The sequence below is a fragment of the Squalius cephalus genome (genome assembly GCF_949319135.1).
Source record: "Squalius cephalus genome assembly, chromosome: 2".
Taxonomy (NCBI): domain Eukaryota; kingdom Metazoa; phylum Chordata; class Actinopteri; order Cypriniformes; family Leuciscidae; genus Squalius; species Squalius cephalus.
The window spans coordinates 47962227-47988457 of record NC_137123.1 but is presented as its reverse complement, the minus strand read 5'-3'; the positions used below and the strand labels follow the sequence as shown (position 1 = coordinate 47988457).

Here is a 26231-nt window from a genome sequence, read left to right as displayed (position 1 = left end):
CTCTACCAAGAACAGGTAGATTTTGGCCTGTCTACTTAATATGCATGAGCCTTTCTTCTGATTGGCCTGTTGTTTTCTGAGTGACCCACCATTGGGGGATGGTGACTGAAGGCGGTGACTGAGTAGTTCTGACATCACATTATGGAAGTCACAACAGCTTGTGAAAAGGCACAGCTACTTTATGCAGGCTGTGTGGATTTGTCTGTGGATCGACTGTTTTGAAACGTATATGGTAGTTTCATAGCCCCTAGACCTCTGTTATCATGAAAAAGACAATATGGGACCTTTAAACTAGCTACGCATGACCACATTATAGAATTTATCACGCTCCATTGTATTTATTGTGGTAAATTTAGACTAACTTATTGTAGAATTTATAATATGTTATCAACCAACTTTGCATGTGTCATGGACCATTTTGCAAAAGACCATTTTGTAAAAATAAATAAATAAATAAATAAATAAATAAATAAACCTCACGAGGGAACTGTCAAAATAGATGGTTTGAAATTGCAACGATTGTTTTGAAAAAGTTCCAATTATTCATATAATTTCATAACTTGTGATAGGATATGAAGTAGGAATGAGAGTAGTGTCTGTCGTCTCAGCAACTAGTTGTACATCGTCCTCAGAAATGAGTAGGGTCTTTCTTGTGTCCTTCCTTCAGTTTTACAGAACACATACAAGCAAAGAAAAATTGGGTGTCGTAAACCGATCTGGCGCAACACCTGCCAATGTACACTAGGTGGCGGTCATGTTCCAAAGGAGTGAGCGGCCATTAAACACGAAGAAGAAGAAGAACCCAATCAGCGACTCTTCTCAGTTTGAATGCGAGCGGTTTATTATCATGGTGATTGGTACTGTTCATTGTTTCTGTAATCGAAGACTTTTTATTTTTTAACTATAAAGTTAAGTAGTCTCGAGAAGGGATCTGCATGTCGATAACACATCACGGTAAATTCATTTGTCAAAATAACGCTTTTCATTTTTAAAATATGCGCATTGGTTTCCTGTAAGTTATAACGTTAACTTACTGGTTTGTCCGTGTAAGTTAACGTTATTCAGTCGATTTCGTGTTACTTTTAGTGTTTTCGAGAATCGAGAACAGTGACAGTTTTCATGTTTATTGTCTAACGTTACTTGTTTTGGTTGTTAGCGTTTTTAATTTTTGTTTAATTTTTAAATATTAGTATACATGTCTATGTCAGGAGAATTTTGGAATAATAAGCAGATTCATATACATTTATCTAGGAAATGTACAATACAAATAAATCTAAAACATCTCTTGTAGTCAGTCAAATAATGCTACTTAGCCTACATTTTTATGAGATGTTAAATCATCTCCATCTGTAAAGTTTATTGTCCAGTAACATAAAAAATACAAGATGCAAATACAGATTTTTTTAGAGGTTGTGGACTGGGAAACTTAAACATTATTAATGAAGTGTTACAAATGAAACACTTTGTTGTCTTCACAAGAATACGTTCATTAGCATAGCAAAGGGGTTTCATTTAAAACCATGACCTTGCCGTTGCTATCATTTGCTCTACTGTTTGAGTTACAGGTTCAAAAAAGAGTTATGTTGCTTCTACATTCTTATATAATAATAATATTTGAATTCTACACTGTAGTAAAGATCCAAGATGAATGCAAGAGGAAAAAATGGGCCGGTGTTTATCAAGACATACAGTAAACGAATGCGAAAGGTGGAGCCTTGGTTTTCCCCTGACCTGAAGAAAGCAGCTTTCTCTTTTTCAAGCACTCCTTCATCAGATCAGTCCATACCAGAGGCCACACAGCCTAAAAAACGGTAAAACATGCTCACCCACTTTTCATTGCCATTTTATCGTAGGTTTGACTTTTTTTTTATAGTCAAGCTTTTATATTCCATGCCAGTTTCTCATTCCTTTCTCTGTTCTAAGGAAAAGAAGAGAAACAGCCTCTCGCCCTGCTAAGAGCAAAGGCATGACTGCCATAAAGGAGAACATGAGTGATGAGGAAAACTATGCACCAACCTCACCATTCAGGTCAGGACTGTGACAAAATGCCACACCAGAACACATTTTTCTCGCGTTGCGCGGAACATATTAAATGTCCTCACAGAGAATGTTATTTGACTGCAAAGTTTTGTCAACTTCCAATGATGTTTAATGAATCAGGCTAACATTAAAGAACTGCAAAATTCCATTATTTATTTATTTGTACCTTTCATTGAAACGTAGTTAATGTTCATTGAATTTTACCCCTAATCTTATTTGACTTATTTTGAAGATTCTAAAACCCATTAAAAATGGACCGAACAGTAATCTTTTCCTTCGCTGTTCTGTATGGCTGTGTTTCTGCAGAAAGAAGACAAATGCAAAACCAGTAAGGACTACAGCTGTGAGAAAAACTCGAACAAAAAACAAGGCTAAAATATATAAACAATTAATGCTCAGCAACAGCAGTGAAAATGATGATGAGTCCTTTACGATGAAGAAAGTCCATGCAAAAACGTCTGCTGATGAATGTGCTGGGTAAGTTTTATTATACATTTTGTAAAAAAATCTGAACGTCGTAACTGTTGCTTGAGTCCGTATGAGTGAAATGCTTTGTATCTCTGTAGTTCCAAGAAAGTGTTAGACCCTCCCCATTTGGGCAGGTTTGTCACACGTCGCAAAAGACCAGCACCACCCATCCAAACTAAGAAAATTGTAAGTAACAGTATTTATTGTTATTGTTGTTTTTTGTGTGTGTAACATGAGAAAATGTTGATGGATTGTCATTGTCAAAATCAGTGTTCTTACTTCTCCCCTTCTTCTCTTTTCACCTAGTCTGTTGTTCTTCACCGCACGCTAAATTCCTCAGATGACTTCCTCCCTTTGCTTTCCCAAAAGAAGCGCAAGAAGCCGTTCTACATGGAACACCATGACTCAAATAACCGTGCTGCTAACAAGAACCGTGCGGCTCTGGTTGAGGTCTCTTTCAATGATAGCGATGACCAGCAGCTTCCAAGTAAACGTCCCCTGCTGTCCAGCACCCCATCACTGGTCTGCAGAAAGCTCCAAAACTTACCAGAGCCCTCCATCAGTGAGATCTCCTCCCTCAGCTTTGATGAACTTCACCAACCTACTGAAAACAACAACAGCGCTCCTAGTTTGAGGAATGTTAAAGAGTGTGACCACACCCCACGAGAGAAGACAAGTCAGCAGCTCCCAAACCCAGACATCTCTTCTGGAGCGAGAGCGGAGGGTGAAGAGGATGCAGTTGTGGAAGAGAGAGCTGGGTATGGAGAGAGGGATCAGAGAAAAGAAGGATCTGAAGCGGAGGCCATGTCTGCACAGGCAAGCAGAGGTTTTGGATGCGTGTTAACACCGTCACCCCTAGAATCCTTAGCAGAGGACCTAAAGGAGAGGTGAGTAATGGCTGCTAATTTACAGAGAGAGAAAAGAAAAACCTATTGGTGATTTATGAATGTTTTTAGAGAGATCAAATTTTTTCATTACTAGTCAAAAGTTTTGAAACAATTTTTGAGTTTGTTTCTCAGCAATTTGTTATGTAACATTAAGCTGTCCCTAGTAGTAGTAATAATAACCTAATAATAAAGAATGAGTTGGTGTGTTCAAACCTTCGACTGCTAGTGTATGTAAAAATTGACACGTTTTTATTCGGATTAATTCAATTCATTTCTGTCTGTTTATGTTGATATAGATGTCGCACAGGGGATGTAGCCTTAGCACTCAAAAGAATAGATGTCTCAGACCAGCTGTCGGCGCAAAGCTGCAGCAGGAAACAGGAAGAGAAGGTTGCCTCAAACTGTTTGGAGTCCTCCGTGGCAACTAGACAGAACAGCCAAAACTATGTAACTGCATCATCCAGCTGCTCTTCACTATCCAAACTGTCCCTCTATATCTCCTCCTCTAAGTCCCTTAACACTTCTTCTTCAACTGAAGCAATTTGCTCAAATCTGTCCCTACTTGAGCGTCTTAAAGCTGAATGTCTGTTATCTTCCCTCACTGTCTGCATTCCCCGTCTTGACTTGGTTGCGGATCCTTTTGTCCACCAGAGGGCAACAAAAGCTTCCTGCGCTGACTCGCCATACACACTCCCCATCATTCGCAGGGAAATTGCCACCTCTCCACCTTTTAAGGGGACAGGGAATGATATCCAAAACAGTCCAATAAATCACAGGACTCCCAGTAATGCTGAAGCGGTTGTTCGACACTTGTCTGCATCATTCCAACCACCACCAGTCTCTCCACCTGCCTCTGCATCTCGTAGCAAAACACGACCGCCTGCTGTGCCTAAAGAACGCACAGGTGCTGGTACTGGGACCGGTCGTAAAGTTTGTGTGAGTGGACTGAATGTCAGCCGCTGGTCAAAGAGGGGTACTGGAGAGTTTAATGAAAAACGGAGGAAAAAGGAAGGACGAACAAAGACTGTGTCTGGAGACTACAGTTCTGGGTGCAGCATGTTATCTACTGGAGCAGATACTTATGCAGCGGTCAGTTATCATGGTCAAGAATACATTCATGCGCTTATTATTTTGCTATAATATTTACTTACAATATTAATTTTCTCACATTCTTTGAGAAGTAATTAAAACGGTTTGTTTATGTATCATTGTCTTTCACTGGAATGTAGTTCACACACAGCAATCCACTTTACAATTGAGTTATTTTTTCGTTTACTCAATATATTCTTGCGTCCCATCTGTAATTCAATTTGGAATTGCTTAATTAAAATCTTTATTACAAAATGTATGCATGATCAAGAGGAATGTATTTTTGGTATTCATTTTTTATTTATTCATAATGATTTAGTTATTTCATAAATATATTAATCACACTAAATTAACATGCTAAGCCTACAGACCCATATTCATTTTGTAACCGTATTTTTATCTTATCTTATGTTTATGAATATTTATATGGGCATTATTATTATTATTATTATAATACAATAAGCAAAATTTATTTATTTATCCCAGACCAACATCTGACTACCCAGAAAAATGCTCTACCTCTTTGAGATTCAGTGTTTTTATTAGTATGTAGAATGTAAAGTCACCCCTACACCACGGGGTGTGTGTTTACGGCCTCCTTTGGATATCTTCAGTTTGTATTTAGTAAATGAAATCTAAAGGTATTTTGACTTTCAATTCTGCAGGGTGTTATTTTTCAGGGGGAAGGAAACTACCATTGTTTTGCAGAAACAATTAATTGTAACCAAAAGTTTCAGCTCCTTGTCTTTTTTCTGTGCGTTCATGCAGGAAACAACATGTGGCTGGCTGCAGGGCACCAGTGGGATTGGTCTGGCTGTGACGCCTATCAGAATGTCGCAAATGAATCTCTCCTCCATCCTGGCCAACTTCACTCCTGACACACTCACGACACACTCCTGGGGACGACTAAAGGCAGCACTGTCCCTACATAAGAAGAAAACTGGTATGTGTTTACAGCAGACCAGATAAAGCCAGTAGACACAAACAAAATGTCTTTGATTCATATTCCAAACTGCCCAAAATTTGCATAATTGAGAATGGTACATGATGGTTGACTTTTAGTGCCAAATTTGTTCTGTTACCTCTCCCTTTAAAAAAACTTGAAAGCCTGTAAAATGGCCTTAAGTTCTTGTCACCTTTCCTAAAATGTTATGTATAAATGTGTGTACTGCAGCATTTCCGACCCCACGGCGCTTGGTACAGTCTCATCTGAAGTCCCCAGGCTCTGGTTTTCCAGCTGACACCACCAGTCTAGACCTGTTTGCTTCCCCTCTCTTCACACCATCCAGAGTCACACCTTTACGCATGCTCCGGTCCACCATGAACTCCCCCATGGTAAAGACACTCCTTAATAACTCTAGTGAACAGTTAGGCTATGTAAATAAAGGTCTCCTTTAATTCAAGAAACTGTATCCCTAATAAATACACAGTTTGCGTGGTTTATTCATATTTCAGAAATGCTGAAATAATTCGATTTCTTTTAGATTTGCATTTGTCTCAAAAGAGAATTGTGTTTGGTTCATAATGCATAGTTTTCCACTGTGGAAGCTTGTTTCCACCATGGAATAAAAAAAAGAATTACGAGATATAATCTTGCAATTCTAACAAAAAGTCAGTCACCTTTTTAATTTTTTTATTCTGTGGCAGAAACAAGCTTCCATACTCAACCTCTTTGAACCAATTTTTCTGTCTACGATGTATATACATTTACACACACAGAATGCATTTTGTTAATGTAATTGCGTGCTTGTGTATGTTAAAGGATTAGTTCACTTCAAAATGAAAATTGTCGTCATTTACTCACCCTCAAGTTGTTTCAAACCTGTATGAATTTCTTTCTTCTGTTGAACGCAAAAGAAGATATTTTTAAGAATGTCGGTAACCAAACATTGACCTCCATAGTATTTTTTTTTCCTATGGAAGTCAATGGGGTCCATCAACTGTCTGGTTACCGACATTCTTCAAAATATCTTCTTTTGTGTCCAGCAGAAGAAAGAAATTCATACAGCTTTGAAACAACTTGAGGGTGAGTGTTACAAGTCCTTTAAGTGTTACAAGTATAATAGAATAATGTATGGTCTACAATATAATATAATTGTTAATGCTTTTTTTTTTCAGTTACTTTCTCAGATAATTTATGTCTCTTTATTCCAGTTATCTCTCTGTTACAGCTAATCTCTATGATTACTATAATCTCTGTGTCTCTTTTCTCCCATTTTTTTTACTCTGCCTTTGTGTTCCAGACTTCATATGATGAGGATATCAGCGATGCAGAAAAAGTGTATCAGGAATGTCAGCAGAGCGGCCCAATTTCCTTTAGTGACTGTATCCCTCCAGCTCGCATGAAGCACTGTAACAAAATTGGCGAAGGGACATTTGGAGAGGTCTTCTCAACTATAAACGATTCCAATGAGACCGTCGCTCTCAAAGTATGTGCTCAATTTATCCATATACAATTTCATTGTAGAAGCATACTATTTACTGTCTTACACATCACAGGGTGACTTAAAGCAAACACATGATATTTAAAATACATTTTGAATTTATATGTATATCTATATATGTAAATATACGTTTAGTCACTGATTTGTAAGCAGAATTATTTCTTAAACATACAAAAATGACTGAAGAGATGTTTAAATGTTATTTCTATAGATCATCCCAGTAGAAGGCAGTCAGCAGGTCAACGGTGAACACCAGAAAACATTTTGTGAAATCCTCCATGAAATCATTATTTCCAAGTAGGATCTCTGGCATATCTCAACAAATATGTTATACATTTGAATGAATGGTGTGTAAATATTCAACACATCTTCAATGTTCCTACAGAGAGCTAAGCAGCCTTAACCTAAAGGAGATTAACAAGACAGATGGTTTCATTGGGCTCAACAAGTATGCTTCTATTTTTTTAAATATTTTTATAGCTTATGTAAGTGTAAAATGAGGTGATTGGAAGTTTGCATGTTATATTTCTAAGAATGCACACATAAAGAAGAATTTTTGTTGAAAGAAATAGTTTTTCTATAATTTTGCCTTTTTTGGTGAACGATTTGTTTACTTTTTAGTTTGCATTGTGTCCGTGGACGTTATCCTGAGTCTCTACTGAAAGCCTGGGACAAGTTTGACCGTCAGAAGGGATCAGAGAATGACAGACCTGGTAAGCTAAATGTGTAAACAATTTATGTCTTTAAGTAGTTTTATATTTAATGATCATTAATGTATTGCTTCTGTTGGCACAGATTTCTTTGATGACGAGCAGCTGTTTTTAATCCTGGAGTTTGAGTTTGGAGGGAGTGATCTAGAGAACATTAATGGAAAGGTACTCGCGCACAGGTTTCCATATTTATACAGGTTTGTCTATTCCAGGTATACTATAAAGCCTGAAGTCCACTGTACACCTTTGGGGTGAATTCAGGCTCCTTCACTTGTGACTGACCTCGCTGATTGCTTTTTTCATTATATGGTTTAACATGAATTGATTTGAGTTATTTCACCAAAAAAAATTACATTCTGTTACTCCTATAACTTGCTTTAATTTTCGAAAACACAAATGAAGATATTTTTTATGAAACCACTGAAAGTCCATTCCACCAAAAGTTCAAAAAGGATAATAAAAGTGAATAGTTTAATTTAATTTAAAACAAATCTTTGAAGAGACACAATAACTTTTGATCAACGCACATATGCAGAGCACATCAAATATGGTAAACTGAATCTTAACCTTATTTGCTTAAGATACAAGAACAAACCTCATTGGATCTTGCATAAACTTAAATGAGCTTGAGTGAGGCATGAAAACAAACCTCATTGGTTCTCGCACATCAGTAAAGCATAGTTCCTTTTGCCATATTTGATGTGTAAAGTCTTCATGTCTTTTCAGAGGACTTGCATTAAACCATTTGTTTAATTTGGATTTAGCTTACAATATCTTTATGAACTTTGTGTTCAAAAAAAAGTTTTGGTGGACTGGCATACAGTGCTGGGAAAGTTCACTTTCTGCATGAACTATTTCAAAGTTCGGTTCACAAATTTTAAAATGAACTAGTTCAGTTCATAGTTCATACTAAGTTCACAGTTCCAAAAATGAACCAGTTCATGTTCTTTTTTTCCATATGTTGCTGCGAGCTATTATTTTTCAAAATTATTGCCACAGCCCATATAGAACCACAGACAGCAATTATTTTATCAGTTTTAACACTGAAGCTATGCGTCAGATTTCATCCTCATATCCAATTTTGAATCCTTATCCAACCAGGGTTTACATTAGCGTTGAAGGGGACAGCATTTCCCCATTGTTGCTTTGATGCTTTGTTGCTGTCCGTTCAGTCCACACTAGTAGCAGCTGCAGCTTTCACCCCTACAGTATATTCTCAAAAACATGAGGAAAAACGTGCTGCTTGAATGGTCTTTATAAATGAGGATTTATTAAAAGAAAAACAGGACAGCCTTAGGGTGCAAATGTTTTTCAATTTGAATAATTTTCCATTTCAAATTCCATTTCAGTACATACTAAAAAGGAATACTGGAATCCTGGAAAAATAGACCAGGCAGCGGTTCAACAAGTGCGGATTTTCTTTTTGAAAGCCGGCGGGCAAAGTTTGCACAGATATGTAAGATTTTTCCCATCCTCACCGACCTTGTCATAAAACTCGTTTAAATGATCATACGACGCCTCCTTGTTGCTTTGCCGCGATGTCGCCTACATGCTGCTTTTTGTTTTGATTACGCATGCGGCGGTGCGACACTGGTGGCTGGTGTTGCCAGATTGGGTGTTTTTTTCCGCTACATTTTAAGGCCTGTTTACGGTGTGTTTTAGCCGGGTTTTCGCCTCGAAGGCTCTACAGAAATCTGGCATCCTATTGAACGAAGTTAAACTAAGAGAGCGTGCCGTTCACAGACACCAGAATGAACAAGTTCACAGTAACGTTAATCAGGCAGTAATACAGTACGGTCAGTTCACGTTCGCCCAAAATATGAACGAGTTCATGAACGCGTTCTTCAGGCACAACAGTGCTGGCATAAATCTCAGGTTTCATTTAAAAAAAAAAAATCTTAATTTGTGTTTTGAAGAACAACAAAAATCTTACGGTTTGGAATGACACAAGGATGAGTAAACGATAACAATTTTCATTTTTGGGTGAACTATCCCTTTAAGAATTCCTGTAATATTTAAACCTGTTAATTAGAAGTGATTGTCCATATACTTTAAGCTATATTGTATCATTATGACAACTTAAAAGTTTGTTTGTGTGTACCATTGCAGCTAACTTCCATGGCCCAGGCCAAGAGTGTTCTTCATCAAGTCACCGCAGCTTTGGCTGTAGCTGAGCAAGCCCTGTGCTTTGAACACAGGTAACAAGTTTGAAGCTGAAATTTAAATGTAGATGCATACACATTTCTGTGCTGTCAGTGTAAGCTGATGTAAGTGGTGTGTGCTGATGTTTCAGAGATCTTCATTGGGGGAACATCCTGGTCAAGAATGTTAAGCACAAGCACAATGAGTTCATTCTGAATGGAACAGCGCATTCCATAGAGACTCGAGGGGTTCATGTCAATATTATTGACTACTCACTCTCACGCCTGGAGATCGGTCAGTCCAATGCAGAACTTTCTCTAACTCCTTTTGGCACACATATTTTTCAGTCTCATAAATGTAGTTTTTAAGGTGATAGAGTTGCAAATCCCATGTTTATTAACTATTATCCAACCTTCAATTAATTTAGCATGTATCCCCCCTAGCCTTACTCTTAAAATGGTGACTTCAGAGGCCTTCCTTGATCTTCTCAACTGCAACTCATCAAACAATTAAAATCATACATTATTTTGAGATTCAATGAACAGTTTGAATCTTAAATGAGTCTTTAACTTTAAAAAAAAATTTTTTATAAATGTTGTTGATTTGCATTTGTAAAGCTAAACCATCCCAACCATTCCAAGAAAAATGATCAAAATAAACTTTCATTTCCCATAAATTAACTACAAATCAATATTTGTCCCAAACTAGCTAGCCGTTAGTAAAGGACAAATTCGACAATTTCATAACCAGCTTTGTACTGTTACAATGTTGGTACTGGTAGTATATTTAAATGAACAAAATGTACTTTTTCTTCATGTTACCTGCATGCCGGACTTTTGCCGACAAATAAACAATGTCTTGGTGACTGTAACATGGAGAGAGAGTACACATTTGTAGGATTATCCGTGAACGTACTACGGTCATTGTAACAATACAAAGCTGGTTGAAGATGTATGATTGTATCCTTTAAGAGAAAGTTTCATTTAGTCAAAATTAGCAACTTTTACTCTTGGTACAAGAGTTGAAAATGTTGTAAAACTGATACACATGAATTGGAAAATGTTCTAAATGCTTAAACACTTTTCTCTCGCTCAGATGGACTGACGGTGTCATGCGATATCTCTTCTGATGAAGAGTTGTTTATGGGACAGGGAGATTACCAGTTTGAAGTCTACCGCCTAATGAAGAAAGAAAACAAGTGTGTGCTTCAGCCTCAGACAGAAAGATATTTAAAATTCTTTCATTCTAAGTGAAGGATTGATTATTCTCATTGTTCTTTTTTCATTCTCTGTTTCTCAGTAACTGCTGGTCCATGTATAATCCCCATTCCAATGTGTTGTGGCTGCACTATCTGGTCGATAAGCTTTTGAGTATGAACTACAAGAACAAAGCCAAGTCCAACCAGCAGAGGACACTGAAGAGCGCCCTCAAATCTCTCCAGTCGGAGATCCTGAATTATCCATCAGCTACAGAAGCTCTTATGAACTGCACATTCTTTCAGTGAAACTTTTTTGTTTTAATTAACACAATATATAGACCTGTATATTTAGATTTACCAGTCCAGGGCAAGTAAAATGTTCTATAAAAAGGATATTAAAAATCAAATAAAGAAAATGGGCTATCATGCAATGTAAAAAATAAAAATATGTAATTTATTGATACTCATTAATTATCTTGAGATGGTTAGAGTTTTGGCATAGTATGGCGAAACCAGTAATACTTGCATTCTCTTTTTTGTTTAAGAAAAGTCTCAACATTCCACACCATATTTCCAGTAATCCAAACTTGGCAGTTCATTTTATTAATTAATAGAGGTCCATGTAGAATTTGGTGCAGAACTGTTCAGTTCTTTTTTTTTTTTTTTTAGACCTTGTATAATCATCCTTATGCTGGGAGAGACCACACGTGAAGCATCAATGGAGGAAGCCTCTATATAGGAACATTCTCTTCTTTCAGCTCTTTGATATGTCCACTCACTCTATGACCTTAGTGTCCTGTTGTCCTTCTTCGTTTATGACCGAATGCATAAATCTCTTTATTTTTGTAACAATTTAAGACATTGGGTCTGTGTGCTGCATTGAAAAGCTTATTTGGTGTTAGCTTGCAGTTGAGTGTAATTATGCAGAAAAGGAGACTTTGGTGATCCTGTTCTCAATATGTTGGGACAGATACAGCCAAATGTTCAGTAGGACCTCAAAAAGAGAAATATTTGGTGAACCACTCCTGTTTTTGAGGGTCTTGTCCATCAGGCCCTGTTTCAATAACTCTCTGCTCAGCAGGAGTCCTGAAACACAAGCACAAGATTAGAACCAGAAATGTAGATATAACATCTTCGGAGACAAAAAAAGACTTTTTAATACTGAACCAGGAAAAGGTTGTTTATGTCCATGGACTTTTTTATTTTTTTTATTTTATCATTAAGACTAGATTATAATGTATGCACCTAATTTTTTAACTTAGAGTATTTGGTAACACTTTACAATAAGGTTAATGTATTAACTAACAATGCAACAGATTTGTTACGGTTTATTATTCTAAAAATACAACAGTTGATGTCAGCTCAGGTCCATTAAATAACTGGATTTTAATTATAAATTTGTAAATGTTGAAATTAACATGATCTGGGATTAATAATTTCTTTACTAGCATTTTTTAATGTAAGTTCATGTTAACTAATGGAACCTTATTGTAACGTGTCACCAAGTATTCTTAGTGTCTGCTGTTGTGTACTGCACGTTTGCCAATATACTGTAATTAGCAATTCCATACTTTTGTTTTTTAATGGTTGGTAAGTTCACTTTTTTACCGTAGAAAAGTTCAATGCTGCTACTTGCACTGTACAAAAGGCATACAAATTAAATAATAGAGACTCTAAAATAGAAAGTGTTTGATTATTTTAGCATTATTTATATGTATAGTCTTATAGAGTATATTTATCTTACAAGTTTTAATTTTAGTGTACGGTTTGGTTACACTATTTTAGGTAATGTCACATTGTAAGTACTGAGTAATATTAATTAACTACATGTACTTACTAAAGAGTTACGCATAGGGTTTGTTTTAGTTACTTGAAATGATGCATAATCTACTATTACTACTATAGTAGTACATTACTACTATAGTACATTAAGTAACGTGTAACTACATCACCATTAAATAAAGTGTTACCCAAGTTTTAGTAACATTATGTGATTAGCTTTATTTTAATTGACAAAAATGATTTTTATAGTTTTAGTTTGAGTGGCAACCAGTCAGACCTGGCAACCCTGAATTACACCTAAAAAAAATATTTTTAATAATTATTACTTTGGATAAATGAGTCTACATAATTGCATATTATTCATCACATTTACGCATTTGGCATTTTCATGAAACGAAATAACCATTAATAATTCTCAATAAGAACAAACTTCATATGTTGAGATTTCTATTAATCTACCTAAAAAAGACAAAAGGTTTTTAAAAAGCAAAGGAGATTACGTTCAGGATTGGCTGGTTAGATCTAGGACTGCGGGTATGCGGGAGCTTACCTGATGTGCTGGTTGTAGTTCATTTTAATCTGGGGCTGATGCCGCACCTCTTGTGAAGGTGGGCGGTTGTGTCTGATAGAGGCTCTGTGTTCAGCATGAGGGGAGGTGGGGGTGTGTGTCCTTGTTAGGGGGGTCCCTCGCCCGCTCTGTTCCACACTGGGTAATCCACGCTCAATAACTGGTGAGCATTTGGGCTTGGGTGACCCCCCATCGTATGAGCAGAAGTTCGGGATGCTAGTTTCCTCAACCCCCTTTTTCTATATACAGAAGACAGATTGAATCCTGAGCTTCAATAAACACCCTCTCTCAGTTATTATATGATACTTGAATTGTTTTTGGAAATTCAGTGTTGTGTGGGGTTTGGAGCAGTGTGTATGTGTGCTACCTTCATAGTAGGTGTGAGGGTTCCTGCTTGTGTCCTGGAGTCATAAGGCTTCAATATTTCATCACTGCAGAGAGTTGGATGCTGGGATAGCTGGTGGAGATCCTCCTGAAATAGAAAGAGAAATTAATTCAAGAGAGATGAAGAGACACAAGAGTATGAGTAGTACCCTGTGTCTCCCATGTGTGCATGCGTCTCTAACCACTAGACTTTTGATGAGTTGGTCTCTCTCGCTTAGCTTGTCCTGTAGTTTAGCAATGGTGTGCAGGTCTTCTACTCTTCTCTTTCCTCTTTCTTCCCTTTCTCTCAACCTACAAACAGAAAATACAAGCACACAAAACAGACATACAAAGATTAAATAAATGCAACATTACTAAATGAAATATATGGCTTGAATACAATTGTGTTTTAGTAAAAAATATCAAAGAAAAAAAAAGATTTTGAGAAAAAAAATCTAAATGTTACAAGAATAATCTCAAAATAGGATTTACACAAGAATTATTCTACTTTATTCATGCAATATTACATATTTATTCCTCTCATTTTAAGAATATTCACAAAAATTATGTCTTTATTCTCATGTTAAGTTTATACTTAAAATCCTATTTTAGATTTTAATCTGGCAGTAAAACAGTCGTACTTACATAAAGACATAATATGACATTCTAATACAGATAATATTAATAATTTGAACAGAACCTTGTATTTGTATTAGTACTGTATTTGTACAAGTTATAGCAGCACTTTGTCACATCAGCAATAATGAGTATGTAATGTGATACAGTGTTAGGCGTGGTAAAATATAGTAAAATGTGTTAAATTGACAGGAACTACAATTTTATAGCTAAAATTATTATCAAATTAGCCATTATATTTAATAAATTAGCATTAAAGGGGCAGAGGACGTGTGAAACTTTGACAAACACTCCAATTCTGTAGAAATCTGTAGAAAATCCTAGTCGTGAGCCATCGTCATATATGGTCTTGCTTGGGGTAATTCTGTATGTAAGTGTGGTTTGCGTTTTGCATTATTGATGTGGGAGGAGTAGGTACTCTGTTTCCAGGGCAACTATGCGGGCCTGTAGTCGTGTTTGGGCAGTGCTGAAGTCTGATATTATGGTCTGGATCTCCATTCTGTGCTCTCTCTTCACACTCTCCATGTTATTCCTGTGATCTGACCCATCCGCTTCACCAGCTGCATCTCGTTCCTCTGGGAAACTGCAAGTCAGATACAAATACATCAACATCACACATTTTCTGCTTTGCACGCAGAGCTATATCAGATATTAGATTTACGCGCCCCTAAATATCACGAAAAAATGAAGTTGGTCATTTACGTTCAGGCATCTTTGTTCTATTTAAAAATCACTGTTCCACCAAAAACGTGCAGGTGTTTGTGGGTAGAGCAGGTGCTCAGCTGGCAGATCTGCAAACTCTCATAACTGGCTGAGCGAACAATGATGTAAGCGTTACTACAGTACATACCCTGCCAACAAACTTTATTTACAAGTCCTTCGAGTTCTGAAAACAGGTTTAAATCCAGGTAATTTAATTCAGCTTCTTTATGCCATCACAAGATGCTTTTGATGCAACAGCCAGTAGTTATTGAATATATTTCAAATGAAATTAATTTAAATCAATTCAACATGGCATTTAATTAAATAAAATCATGTTATTTTAGAACGCATATATAAGATAACGCATTGAAACTGCCCGGAGCCACTGTGCAAAGCGACGTACACATCAACAAGATCTACGGAATGCGCATCTTATCTATGCCAGTCTTGCCAGGCCAAGTTGTTATTGTTCAGAAAACATTACTTGATGAGGGCATTCATGTTAGTGTTTCCAGGTTTGACACCAGAAGGTTCAAAGGGATAGTTTACCCAACAATGAAAATTCTGTCATTATTTTGTTACATCATATAGTTAAAAACCCATAAAACTTTTGTTCATCTTTGAAACACAAGTTAAGATACTTTTAACAAAACCTGAGTGATTTCTGTCCCTCCATTTAATGTTTCAAAAATACATTGTTAAAGAAATCCATATGAATCGATAGTTTTAATCCAAGTCTTCTGAAGAGACTCAATCGCTTTATATGATGATCAGATTTAATGACGTCAGAACGTAGGCTCACTATTGGCCGACGCTGGTCATGTGTGTGATGACCCAGGAGCAAGCCAATAATGAGCCGTAGTACCCAGAAGCACTGCACTGTTTACAATGCATCAACAGACATGGAATGGAAGTGGAAGGAAGTGACATGGAAGTGAAGAGATTGTTGAATAAAGTCACTATTTTAAGGGTTTTTTTTAGCACAAAAAGTATTCTCATCACTTCATAACATTAAGGTTGAACTACTGTAGTCACATGGAGTATTTTAACTATGTCTTTAACACCTTTCTGGGCCTTGAAAGTTGCAATGACTGCTGTCTATGGAGGGACAGAAAGCTCTCAGATTTCATCAAAAAATATCTTCATTTGTGTTCCGAAGATGAAAGAAGGTCTTACGGGTTTGGAACGACATGAGGGTGAGGAATTAATGACAGAATTTAAATATTCGGGTGAACTATCCCTTTAAGGCTTTTATTCATATATGAACATTGATCAACGCACATACATGGTCAACGGAAGATGAACGGAAGTCTTATGAGTTTTTGAAGGACATGAGGGTGAGTAATTGATGACAGAATTTTTATCTTTAGCTGAACTTTGTGAAGAGCTGACTTTCCGTAGTGTAAAATGTATGGAATAGTTCCAAATCCATTTTCAGTGGAAATGGGAATAAATAAGCAGTTCTTCACCCGAATAAGTAGCAATGTGGACAAGATTTTTTGCAGAGAGGCAACAATCAGTTCTCATCACTGACTGCGGTGTGAGTATGCTTGTGGTCATCTTGTTATTGACCTCACGTCTGTGTGCGTGTTTGAGGTCATCTTTTTACTGACCTTCTGTGTGTGATTTTGCTTGTTGTCATCTTGGTACTGACCTCTTGTGTTTATGATTGTGGTCATCTTGTTCCTCTCTTTGTGCACTCATTGCACTTATCCGTTCTTTCAGATCTTCGTTCTCTCTCTTTAGCTCCTGAACCTCGCTGCTCTTCTCATCCAGCTGTCTCTCTAGTGACTGTAAGCGGTTTTGTTGCTTCAGATCCTGAGAAGGAGACAGGGAGAGAGAGAAGTGATTCACCCCTTGAGACAGTGTAATGGTATGTGTGTGTTTGTGTCTGTTTGGATTGTGTGTGTACCTGCTGCAGGGCCATCATTTGTGTGTGTGTGTGTATTTCGTTCTGAAGGTCTTCGATCTGCTGCATGTGTCTCTGGGTGACCTGTCTCACCCACTCTGTGTGCTGCTGGGTCAGCTCTGCCTTCTGCTTGTCTACACACACACACACACACACACACACACACACACACACACACACACACACACACACACACACACACACACACACACACACACACACACACACACACACACACACACACACACACACACACACACACACACACACACAGTCAATAGATACATTAGATCTGACATGCTTACAAAGGTGACCGTATGCGCTGTCTTAAAGGAGAACTCCGGTCAATTTTAACATTGAGCTCATTTTTTTGTACATTTGGAGTGCTGTCAATACAGAGAACAATGACAAAAATCGGTGTTGCCTACACCGTGTTATCCTCTTTTTAAAATTTGCACCCTGTTGACTTCAATGGGGCAAGTTTTAAACCTGCTTTTAGCCTCTTAACATCCTTGATGTGTCATTACAAGTGCACAGGTCATGTGAGTGATTCCTTCGGAGTGAACGCGGGTCAATCTGACTGCAGTAGATGTGAAAGATATGAATAAAAATGATATTTATTTAGCCAGCGCTCATACCTGTATTTACATCCTGTTTTCGGTCGAAGTCCATAGTAATCGATTGTCGAGTTCACGCGCATTGGTTTAGTACCTATGATCATGCGCGTGAACTCGACAATCGATTACTATGGACTTCGACCGACTTTCACACAACTTGTTTTATAAACCTTTCACATTATCATAGCAGTTTTGTTGTTGTTGTTTACAGGCACATCATTTTCTAATTAACATTCACATATACTCTGGTAAAGTGAGAGTGTAGAGCTATGGGAATATTCAGCATAATATGAATAAACCTTTTAACCGACCAAGATATCCTGCTTTTCTTTTCTGCCTGCACTTTCCATTTATCATGCTCCATTTTAGTCCTTTAATTAACATTCATTTTAATTTCATGTCCCTAATGATAGCAGATAAGGGTAAAGGATGAGTTAGATAATATCCATATAAAAAAGCCCCCAAAAAACCCTTTGATACAACAAAAATGTAAATTAAATGACACAAGTCAAAAGATTTGCCCTTGCCAAGCATTCAGATTTCAAGTTTATCATGGACTGACAAATCTTGACAAAAACTACACTGACAAAATTTACACATATGATAAATGATTGCACATATGTGCTTTTCTACATTGGTGAGCCATGCTAATTTAATTCTAATATGTTTCTGATCAGCTGTATGAAGTGGAAAATATTCAGTATCAGTCATTTTGTTCATGTGAGTTGTGTTAGACAATATGCTTTGCCTTAGGAGGCCAGTGGTCCTCAACCTTTTTGACTCCAAGGCCCCACAGTGTCAAAGATATTCAATATTTGAAGGCCCACAAAGATATTTCTGGTATTTCTGCTATAAAAACAGAGCTGCTCTCATTTTCATACTCCTATTCCACCACATCCCAAAGGTGCTCTATGGGATTGAGATCTGGTGACTGTGGAGGCCATTTGAGTATAGTGAATTCAGTGTCATGCTCAAAAAACCAGTTTGAGATGATTTGAGCTTTGTGACATGGCACAATATCCTGCTGGAAGTAGCCATCAGAAGATGGTACACTGTGGTCATACAGGGCTGGACATAGTCAGCAACAATACTCAGGTAGGCTGTGGCGTTTAAACGATGCTCAATTAATTCATTCAAATGAAAGCTTAACACTAAGGGGCCCAAAGTGTGGCAAAAACGTATCCCCTACATCATTACACCAGCAGCCTGAACCATTGATACAAGGCAGGATGGATCCCTACCATCTGAATGTTGCAGCAGGGATCAAGGCCCATCAGACCAGGCAACGTTTTTCCAATCTTCTCTTATCCAGTTTAGGGGAGTCAGTGCAAACTGTAGCATCAGTTTCCTGTTCTTAACTGACACGAGTGTCACCCGGTTTGGTCTTCTGCTACTGTAGCCCATCTGCTTCAAGGTTCGACATGTTCAGAGATACTGTTCTGCATTCCTCGGTTGTAATCGAGTGATTAAGTTACTGTTGCCTTTCTATCAGCTCAAACCAGTCTGGCCATTCTACTCTTGATCTCTGGCATCAACAAGGCATCTTCACCCACAGAACTGCCGCTCACTGGATATTTTCTCTTTTTCAGAACATTCTCTGTAAACTCTAGATATGGTTGTGCGTGAAGTTTCTGTAATACTGCCTGTACCAGCCTGTTTGGCACCAACAACCATGCCACAATCAAAGTCACATAGGCTATGTTCAGACTGTCAGTCCAAATATATATATATATATATATATATATATATATATATATATATATATATATATATATTCATACGTATCCGATTGAAATCAGATTTAGCTAGTGTGAACAGCAACAAAACAAGTAATAAAAACTCAGTGAGTGTTTTAGCGCAATTTTCTGACGTCATGGGATCACAACACTAAGAGATAGTAAATCTTTTCCTGGATTTTTTTTGTGCGTTCCCGAGATTAGACCTTCCTTAACATAATGCCGAAAACCCGAAGTCTCTAGGTGGTCTGGTTGAGGAGTAGATAGAAGTGCAAGATTGGTGCGCACAGACAGAACAGAAATCATGAGTTAACAATCGCAATTTTGTCCGGTGGAAAATTGCGCTAAAAAAAAGAAATGATTTTTTACAAATCCGTTTCAAGCTTTCAATCCATAATGTGGTTTGAAATCCTATTCAAATCGCATTTCTGGAAATCCGCTTCAGTCTGACTGATCTGATCGGATTTTGCGTGGTTTATGTGACTTTCTCACGCCACGTAAAATGTAAACGTCAGACGTTGTTATAGGAAACATGCTGAAATTCGCTGCCAAAACAATGCTGTGTTGTTGCAAAGTGCCGGACGAACATATAATGACAATATAATGGAGACATTAGCGGCGGTTACACATTGGCTGCGTCCAAAAACTGATAAATGCTGCCTTAGGAAGACGCATTCCAAGGTCTGAAGGCATCAAGGCTCCTGAGAAACCTTCATCTGATTGGTTTTTGAAGGCAGCATAGATGTATCCTTCACTGCCTTTGATATCCCACAATCCTGTGCTTTCCATTCTCATTCAGTCATTGCATGATAGGGTAGCGAGGCAACAAGTCAGCTGCCCAAGTTTTCGGACGCAGCCATTGTCATGTTTCCTACCAACGCAACGTCATTGCCACAGAAACCAATGCAGATATTCCAGAAAACAAAAAGGGCGGCATAGACACACAAATCGGATCTGAACAGTTGCGATACACCGTGTGAACGTCAATAATTTTAGATGAAATTCCAATCGGATATACAAATAATCGGATTTGGATGAACAGTCTGAACGTAGCCTGAACGTAGCCTTCATGTCTACTGAGATCGATCTGATCGAAGGCAGCATAGATGTATCCTTTACTGCCTTTTATATGCCATAATCGTGTGTTTTCCATTCTCTATTTTGCTGTAGATCATTAAACGGTTACGCTGCCTCAGAAATCTGTCCAAAATCAAATTTAGTGAGGCACCTTCATGCGCAAACGCTGCCTTACAAAGTTATTGCCTGATAAGGCAGAGAGGCAACAAATCCCTGCCAAAGTTTTCGGAATAAAACATTTAAATAAATAAAACATTTAAATGACTTAAGATTTAAAAAATTTTCAAGACTTTTCTACATCTAGAAATCAAAGTTCTTTTAAAAATCTCTCATACAGTATATCCAAGTTGTCCAAGATAATGAGAACCCTGGTTCTTAAATAAAAATGTCAGGTGTTAAGAGAACATTAAAATAAGAAATACGATTTCAGCTTACATCTAGATTTTTAGCTGTTTTTGCTTATTTTAAACTTTGTTTTGTCTTATTTTAAAGGGGTGATGAACTGAGAAATCAAATTTTCCTTGAGCTTTTGACATATAAGAGATCATCATACTATAATAATATCCTGTAAGTTTCAGAACTGAAAACTACCTTGTTAGTCCAATAAAAGCTTTTATAGACATCAGGCTCAGCAAACGACTCGTTTTTCAAAGTGGGGAACTATGACGTCAAAGAGGATAAAACACCTCCTCCACAAAAGAAGATCAACGCCTACTTCAACACGGCCTGTTTAGCCCCGCCCACCGATTCGCCCAAACATGCTAAATAACATAGGACGACATGATGATTGCTAAACCGGATCGAGCTACTTCCAAGCAATAAACATGCTGTTGACTAAATATTGTGCAGTGCCTGTTTGTGGAAGAAGACAGTCATAAGCTTCGGATTCCAGCATGGTTAAACTTTATTAAATCAGTCGATCACAATTTCCCGACACGGATCTGCCAGCAACATGTAAGTAACCATGTGTATTCTAATGCCTGATGTGCGATCAGTGATTTCTGATGTGTAATTATTCAAGTTCAGATATTTCTCTTAAAATCGTTCAATACTGTTTATGCATCAGTGACTAAACGATCAACTTCACATAATTTCTCGTAGTATTATGAAAATAATCTTTTTTAAACTGTTATTAAATTAACGTACAGAAAGCGATCAAAGAACGATCCCTTTCCATTCGCCCAAGCTGTCAATCAAACAGCACAGCGCGAGCCGCGAGAGCTTATCTGGACACCTACCAAACTCGTGATGAAATAATGACAGTGTTACACTACACAACGAAGCTCTTACTGTGTATTCACATCGTGTTTGCATTGTGATTTGGTGTAAGCATTTGTGAGAGTGCAAAAATTGCGTTGCAATGATAAGATCTTTATTCACGCGATCAACAGACTGTCTGTCATCCGCTCAGTCAGTGCTCATCATGCTGCAACCTTTCATGTGATGGAATAGATTTAAATATAATGCTCTAAACGATACTTTTCACGATTTGTTATCTCGATAGCTGTAATAGTAAAAACGAAGTAAAAGTTTTCGAGAGAGTTCATGTAATACTAGCTATTTCATATGCAAGCATGTCAGCCAATCACAGCAGTGGGCGATTGCACTGCAGTCTCACAGCAGACACGCCCCTTAAAACGGAGCGTTCAAACCTGAGGCTGAAATCAGGCTTGGAAAAATGGCTTTTATTTATAAATTATGACAATTTTTGATGTAAAAATCATACTAACATTATAAGGGCACCCCAGGCAACATTATAAAATAATAAAACAATCCAGTTCATGACCCCTTTAAATAATTTCAAGCCATCTTGCGGCCCCCTCTGTAGTGTGATAAGTGGGTACCAGCTCCCTGAATGAGAACCAGAACCAGAGCTTTAGGCCAATAGGCACTCGATATAAAAAAGATTGTTCTTGTCCCTTTGGTGTAATAGACTCTCTCTTAGTAAGTTTTATATCTAATTTTTACTTTGAGGTTTGCAAAACACATTCTGTATGAGGTGTGATGGTTACCCAGCTGTAGTTTGTGCTGAGTGAGTAAGCGTTGTCTCTCTGACTGAAGTTCTTCATTGGCTTGTGTTTCCAGGGCCTGAAGAGCACGCTGGTGATTTAACTTCTCCACACGCAACAACTCCTCCTCTCGTTCACGCCACCTCCACTTTTCCCTCTCCTCTTCCCTCTCTTCTGTAGCCTTTCCATCCTCCTCATCCTCATCTTCCTCTTTTACCACCTACAGTACACAGATACAAAGACAACACAAAATTAACAACATGAAGAGTTCTTTCCACAGTTGTGTGTGTGTTCTGTCATAATTCCAACTGTTTTTGTCCACACAATATCAGTCAATGGGGTCCAAAACATCATTGGACCCCATTTACTTTGATTATACAGAAGAAGAAAAAAAACCTAGGCATTTTTCAAAACATCATCTTTCGTGTTCCAATGAACGGAAACCCCTTTAACGTAAATCTCTGTTATAATAATGATGATAATTATATTATTACGGTAATCATGATAAATATTTAAATATCCTGACATCACTAGTGAATACGCACCTGTAACTGCTGCCTTATCAGTCTCTCTTTCTCCTGAATGGTGGAGTGAAGCTGAGATCTGAGTGAACTGTTCATATCTCTTGTCTTTTGGATCTCCTGCTTCATTCTTTCCATCTCTCCATTGGCGTAACGTCTCTCTCTCTCTCCTTCCAACTTCTCAGAGAGTGCTCTCCTCTCCTCCAACTACACACAGAGATGGAAAAAAATAATGTGTGTCTGACCGTCTGAGGAAACTAACATTGTGTGTTACCTGTGTCTGCAGTTCTTCTACTCTGTGTTGCCACTGTTGGTTCAGCTTTCTGATCTCTTCTTCTCTTTCTCTCTTCAGTTCCACGATCTGATCAGAGAACTGCTTCTCAAACTGTAGCCTACACACACACACACATTCTAGTAAATAAAACTACACCCTCTACCAGTGGTGTAGTCCTAACAAAAAAGTGGTTTCCTATATTTTGGAGGTCCTTGGCATCAAACAGTTTTAAAAACCACTGATCTGTAGACCGCGCGCTCTGTCTTTTTCTCCTGCTCTCTCTCCCACACACACCGAGACATTGAAGTCATTTTTACCTGGCATTGCTTAAGCGTGAGTGTCTCCACTCACTGACAAGCTTCCCTGACGCCTGTTAACTATGGTAAGTTGTTAAGGGTGGGGAAAGGTAGAATGATAGAAGTGATAATGCACCGATTACAACAAAGAATCGCGAGTTTCACAAAACATCATGGGATACAGTTAAAGGGGAAGCTACACAACCATAGACTATGGACTTCTGGAGCAGCTAAACAAGAGGGTATAGAGATACGTGCATATGGCTTCGACTACACCACTGCCCTTTTTACACAGTGATTTACACACAACGATACAGCCTTTCAAAAGTTTGGGGTCAGTAAGATTTTTTTTTTTTATGAAATTAATCTTTTATTTAGCAAATATGCATTAAATCGATCAAAAGTGAGAGTAAAGACTTTTTTGAAATTGTTACAAAAGATTTCTATTTCAAATAAATTCTGAAAAATGTATCACGGTTTTCATAAAAAATATAATCACACCGATGTGATGAGAACATTCTGTGTGTCACGTCATCGACCGCTAAATTCAAAGCTGCATTTGCTCTTTAGCAGGCGCTGAGCATGAGACAAATGCGTTTAGCGCTTGTCATACATCACAGCTGTTCAGTGTTTTCAACCATGTTTATTTTATGTTTCTGACATTTAAATACAAATAAGTACTAGCAAAAATATTCAGTTTCATTTGTAAAATAGGCCTATACACTGATGTCTGGAAGCGGCAATAATCCTTTCAAATAGCTATAATTTGACGAGGTGTTTTATTGATATCCGATATTCCGCACATTGCATAGGTAACTATAAAGTTTACTTAGAATATTGTTACAAAGTTGCAGAATTTCTTAGCTTTGATGCTATACGTCACATAGCCTAGGCAATTCGTGCAGAACGATCGATTTTTTGTGTGCAGGTGGTTGGGGGAATCCGTCCAAAATGTTACAAAATATAAACTTTTAGCCTTCTATTAAATTGACTTTTACTGATTGATAGACTTAAAGTGCTGTACAACACTGAGATGCAGTTGCAGAGGTGCAGTTTGCCTTGCGGTGTCAGTGCTTACACGCTTCAAATTCGTTTGTTTCACATAATAAAAATGTATCAATTAAATATTTGAATCGACTGAAATGATCTTGTCTCATTGTCGTTCAGACACACCTGATTCTCTCCTCTATACCATGATTGGACTGTTGTAGAATGTCTCTCTCTTGCTGTAGAGCAGAAATCTCGGCCTGTAACACGTCCTTCTGTGCAGCAAACTCCTCCTGTGGGACACATAAAAAGAAAGGAGGACAAGGATAGATGGATTCATGGATGGAAGGATTTAAGGGAGAAAAAGAAGTAGGCTGGTTGCTAGGTGAATGTTGATGTCTTTCTTTCCTTTGGGCGGCACAGATCTGCTGAGATCAGCAGAACCTAGTGCTGCCATAGGGGATTTGCAGATCTGTGTGTGCTTGTGAGAATGTGTGATAGAGCTGTGCAGTAATGGAAAGGGACATCACTGACACTCTGTCCTCATGTCAGATGGAAGTGTGTGTTAAGCAAACTGGAGCGAGAACCTGTATTTGCTGCATACTCCTGTGCATGTTTTCCAGTTCTTCTTTCACTCGTACACACTCCAGGCCATATGCCGACTGCCGCTCCACCTCGGCGCACTCCTTCTCTCTCTCTTTTGCCCTTTCCTCCTCATCTTCTTTTTCTTTCTCCAGCGTTTGAATCACCCCCTCCAATTTCGCCATCTGCAAGCCAAGAAAACTCAGATAAGGAAACATCCGTAAGAACCATATTAGCATGTGGAAACCACTCAGGGGTGAAATAAAATTCATGGGAGCCATACAAAGAAAAGTTAGAATAGAATAATACAATATTTATCTAGAGCAACATGAGGTTAGGAGTCTTTTACAAGAGAATAAAATGGGGATTGTTATAGGGTGTATTTCAATCTGACTTCTAGTTCAGTAGTTAGAGTAAATTGGTTTCCCACTACACTCAATTACCAGGAATGTTGTCACAAAAATACATTTATAAAGACATCTTTTTTTTCTGTGATTTGTAATTATCTTATTGGGGTCCATAAGATTTTCTCTCTTTTTTTTTTTTTAAGAAATATTTTTCTTATTCAGCAAGGATGTATGTAATTAATTGATGTTATAATGTATTTTTATATCAAATAAATGCTGTTCTTTTGACCTTGAAAGGACCCTGAAAACAGTTTCTGTGATAATAAAAAAAATAAAGTTTACTGAGCAGCAAATCAGCATATTAGAATGATTTCTGAAGGATCATGTGACACTGAAGACTGGCGTAATGATGCTAAAAATTCAGCTTTGCCATCTCTGGAATAAATTACATTTTAAAATAAATTTAAATAGAAAAGAGTTCATTTAAACTGTAAACATATTACACAATATTATTGTTTTTAGTGTATTTTGAACAAATAAACTTGTGGAAATAAGAGACTTCTTTCAAACATAAAACATAAAAAAATGTATTGACCCCAAACTTTTGAACGGTAGTGTACAAAACTAGTGTATTACAGTGAAAAAATCCTACAAATGTATTATATATGAATTGCAGTAGTAGTGTCTAAATGCCTAAGTGTGTAGTAAAAAAATGCAGGGCAAGCACATATTTCACTGTACAATGTAAAAGCTACAGCGAAGAAGCCCGTTCAGGGATGTTGTTGATAAATACCATTACCAACAAAATTTTTCTAAGCTCAATAAGGTGTCACAGGAAATTGAGTCA

General features: G+C 37.6%; 2 protein-coding genes across 3 annotated transcripts in view; one reads left to right on the top strand and one right to left on the bottom strand.

Annotated features, from left to right (window-relative positions):
• Positions 1-826: 826 nt before the first annotated feature.
• Positions 827-11753, top strand: haspin (histone H3 associated protein kinase). Of its 2 annotated transcripts, XM_079848584.1 has the most exons (19): positions 842-954; positions 1633-1811; positions 1924-2028; positions 2347-2517; positions 2607-2694; positions 2815-3395; positions 3692-3842; positions 4047-4484; positions 5253-5427; positions 5659-5819; positions 6728-6913; positions 7140-7225; positions 7314-7376; positions 7550-7641; positions 7724-7803; positions 9748-9836; positions 9932-10074; positions 10876-10978; positions 11080-11753. In XM_079848584.1, exons 2-19 carry the CDS (start codon positions 1645-1647, stop codon positions 11282-11284), a joined length of 3084 nt encoding a protein of 1027 aa, XP_079704710.1. In that variant the 5' UTR covers positions 842-954; positions 1633-1644; the 3' UTR covers positions 11285-11753. The 2 variants fall into 2 exon arrangements, with proteins under 2 accessions (XP_079704709.1, XP_079704710.1); XM_079848583.1 differs by having other exon boundaries at positions 827-954; positions 3692-4484.
• Positions 11407-26231, bottom strand: part of fam184b (family with sequence similarity 184 member B) — a 40727-nt gene continuing 25902 nt past the window's right edge. The window contains exons 8-19 of the mRNA XM_079848569.1: positions 25043-25222; positions 24642-24748; positions 23173-23290; positions 22923-23105; positions 22381-22597; positions 16942-17072; positions 16684-16847; positions 14746-14910; positions 13895-14003; positions 13696-13800; positions 13311-13567; positions 11407-12064 (exon numbers count right to left, since the gene is read on the bottom strand). Coding sequence (XP_079704695.1) covers positions 11974-12064; positions 13311-13567; positions 13696-13800; positions 13895-14003; positions 14746-14910; positions 16684-16847; positions 16942-17072; positions 22381-22597; positions 22923-23105; positions 23173-23290; positions 24642-24748; positions 25043-25222 — 1827 coding nt within the window. The 3' untranslated portion in view covers positions 11407-11973. The remainder of the gene's footprint in view (positions 12065-13310; positions 13568-13695; positions 13801-13894; positions 14004-14745; positions 14911-16683; positions 16848-16941; positions 17073-22380; positions 22598-22922; positions 23106-23172; positions 23291-24641; positions 24749-25042; positions 25223-26231) is intronic.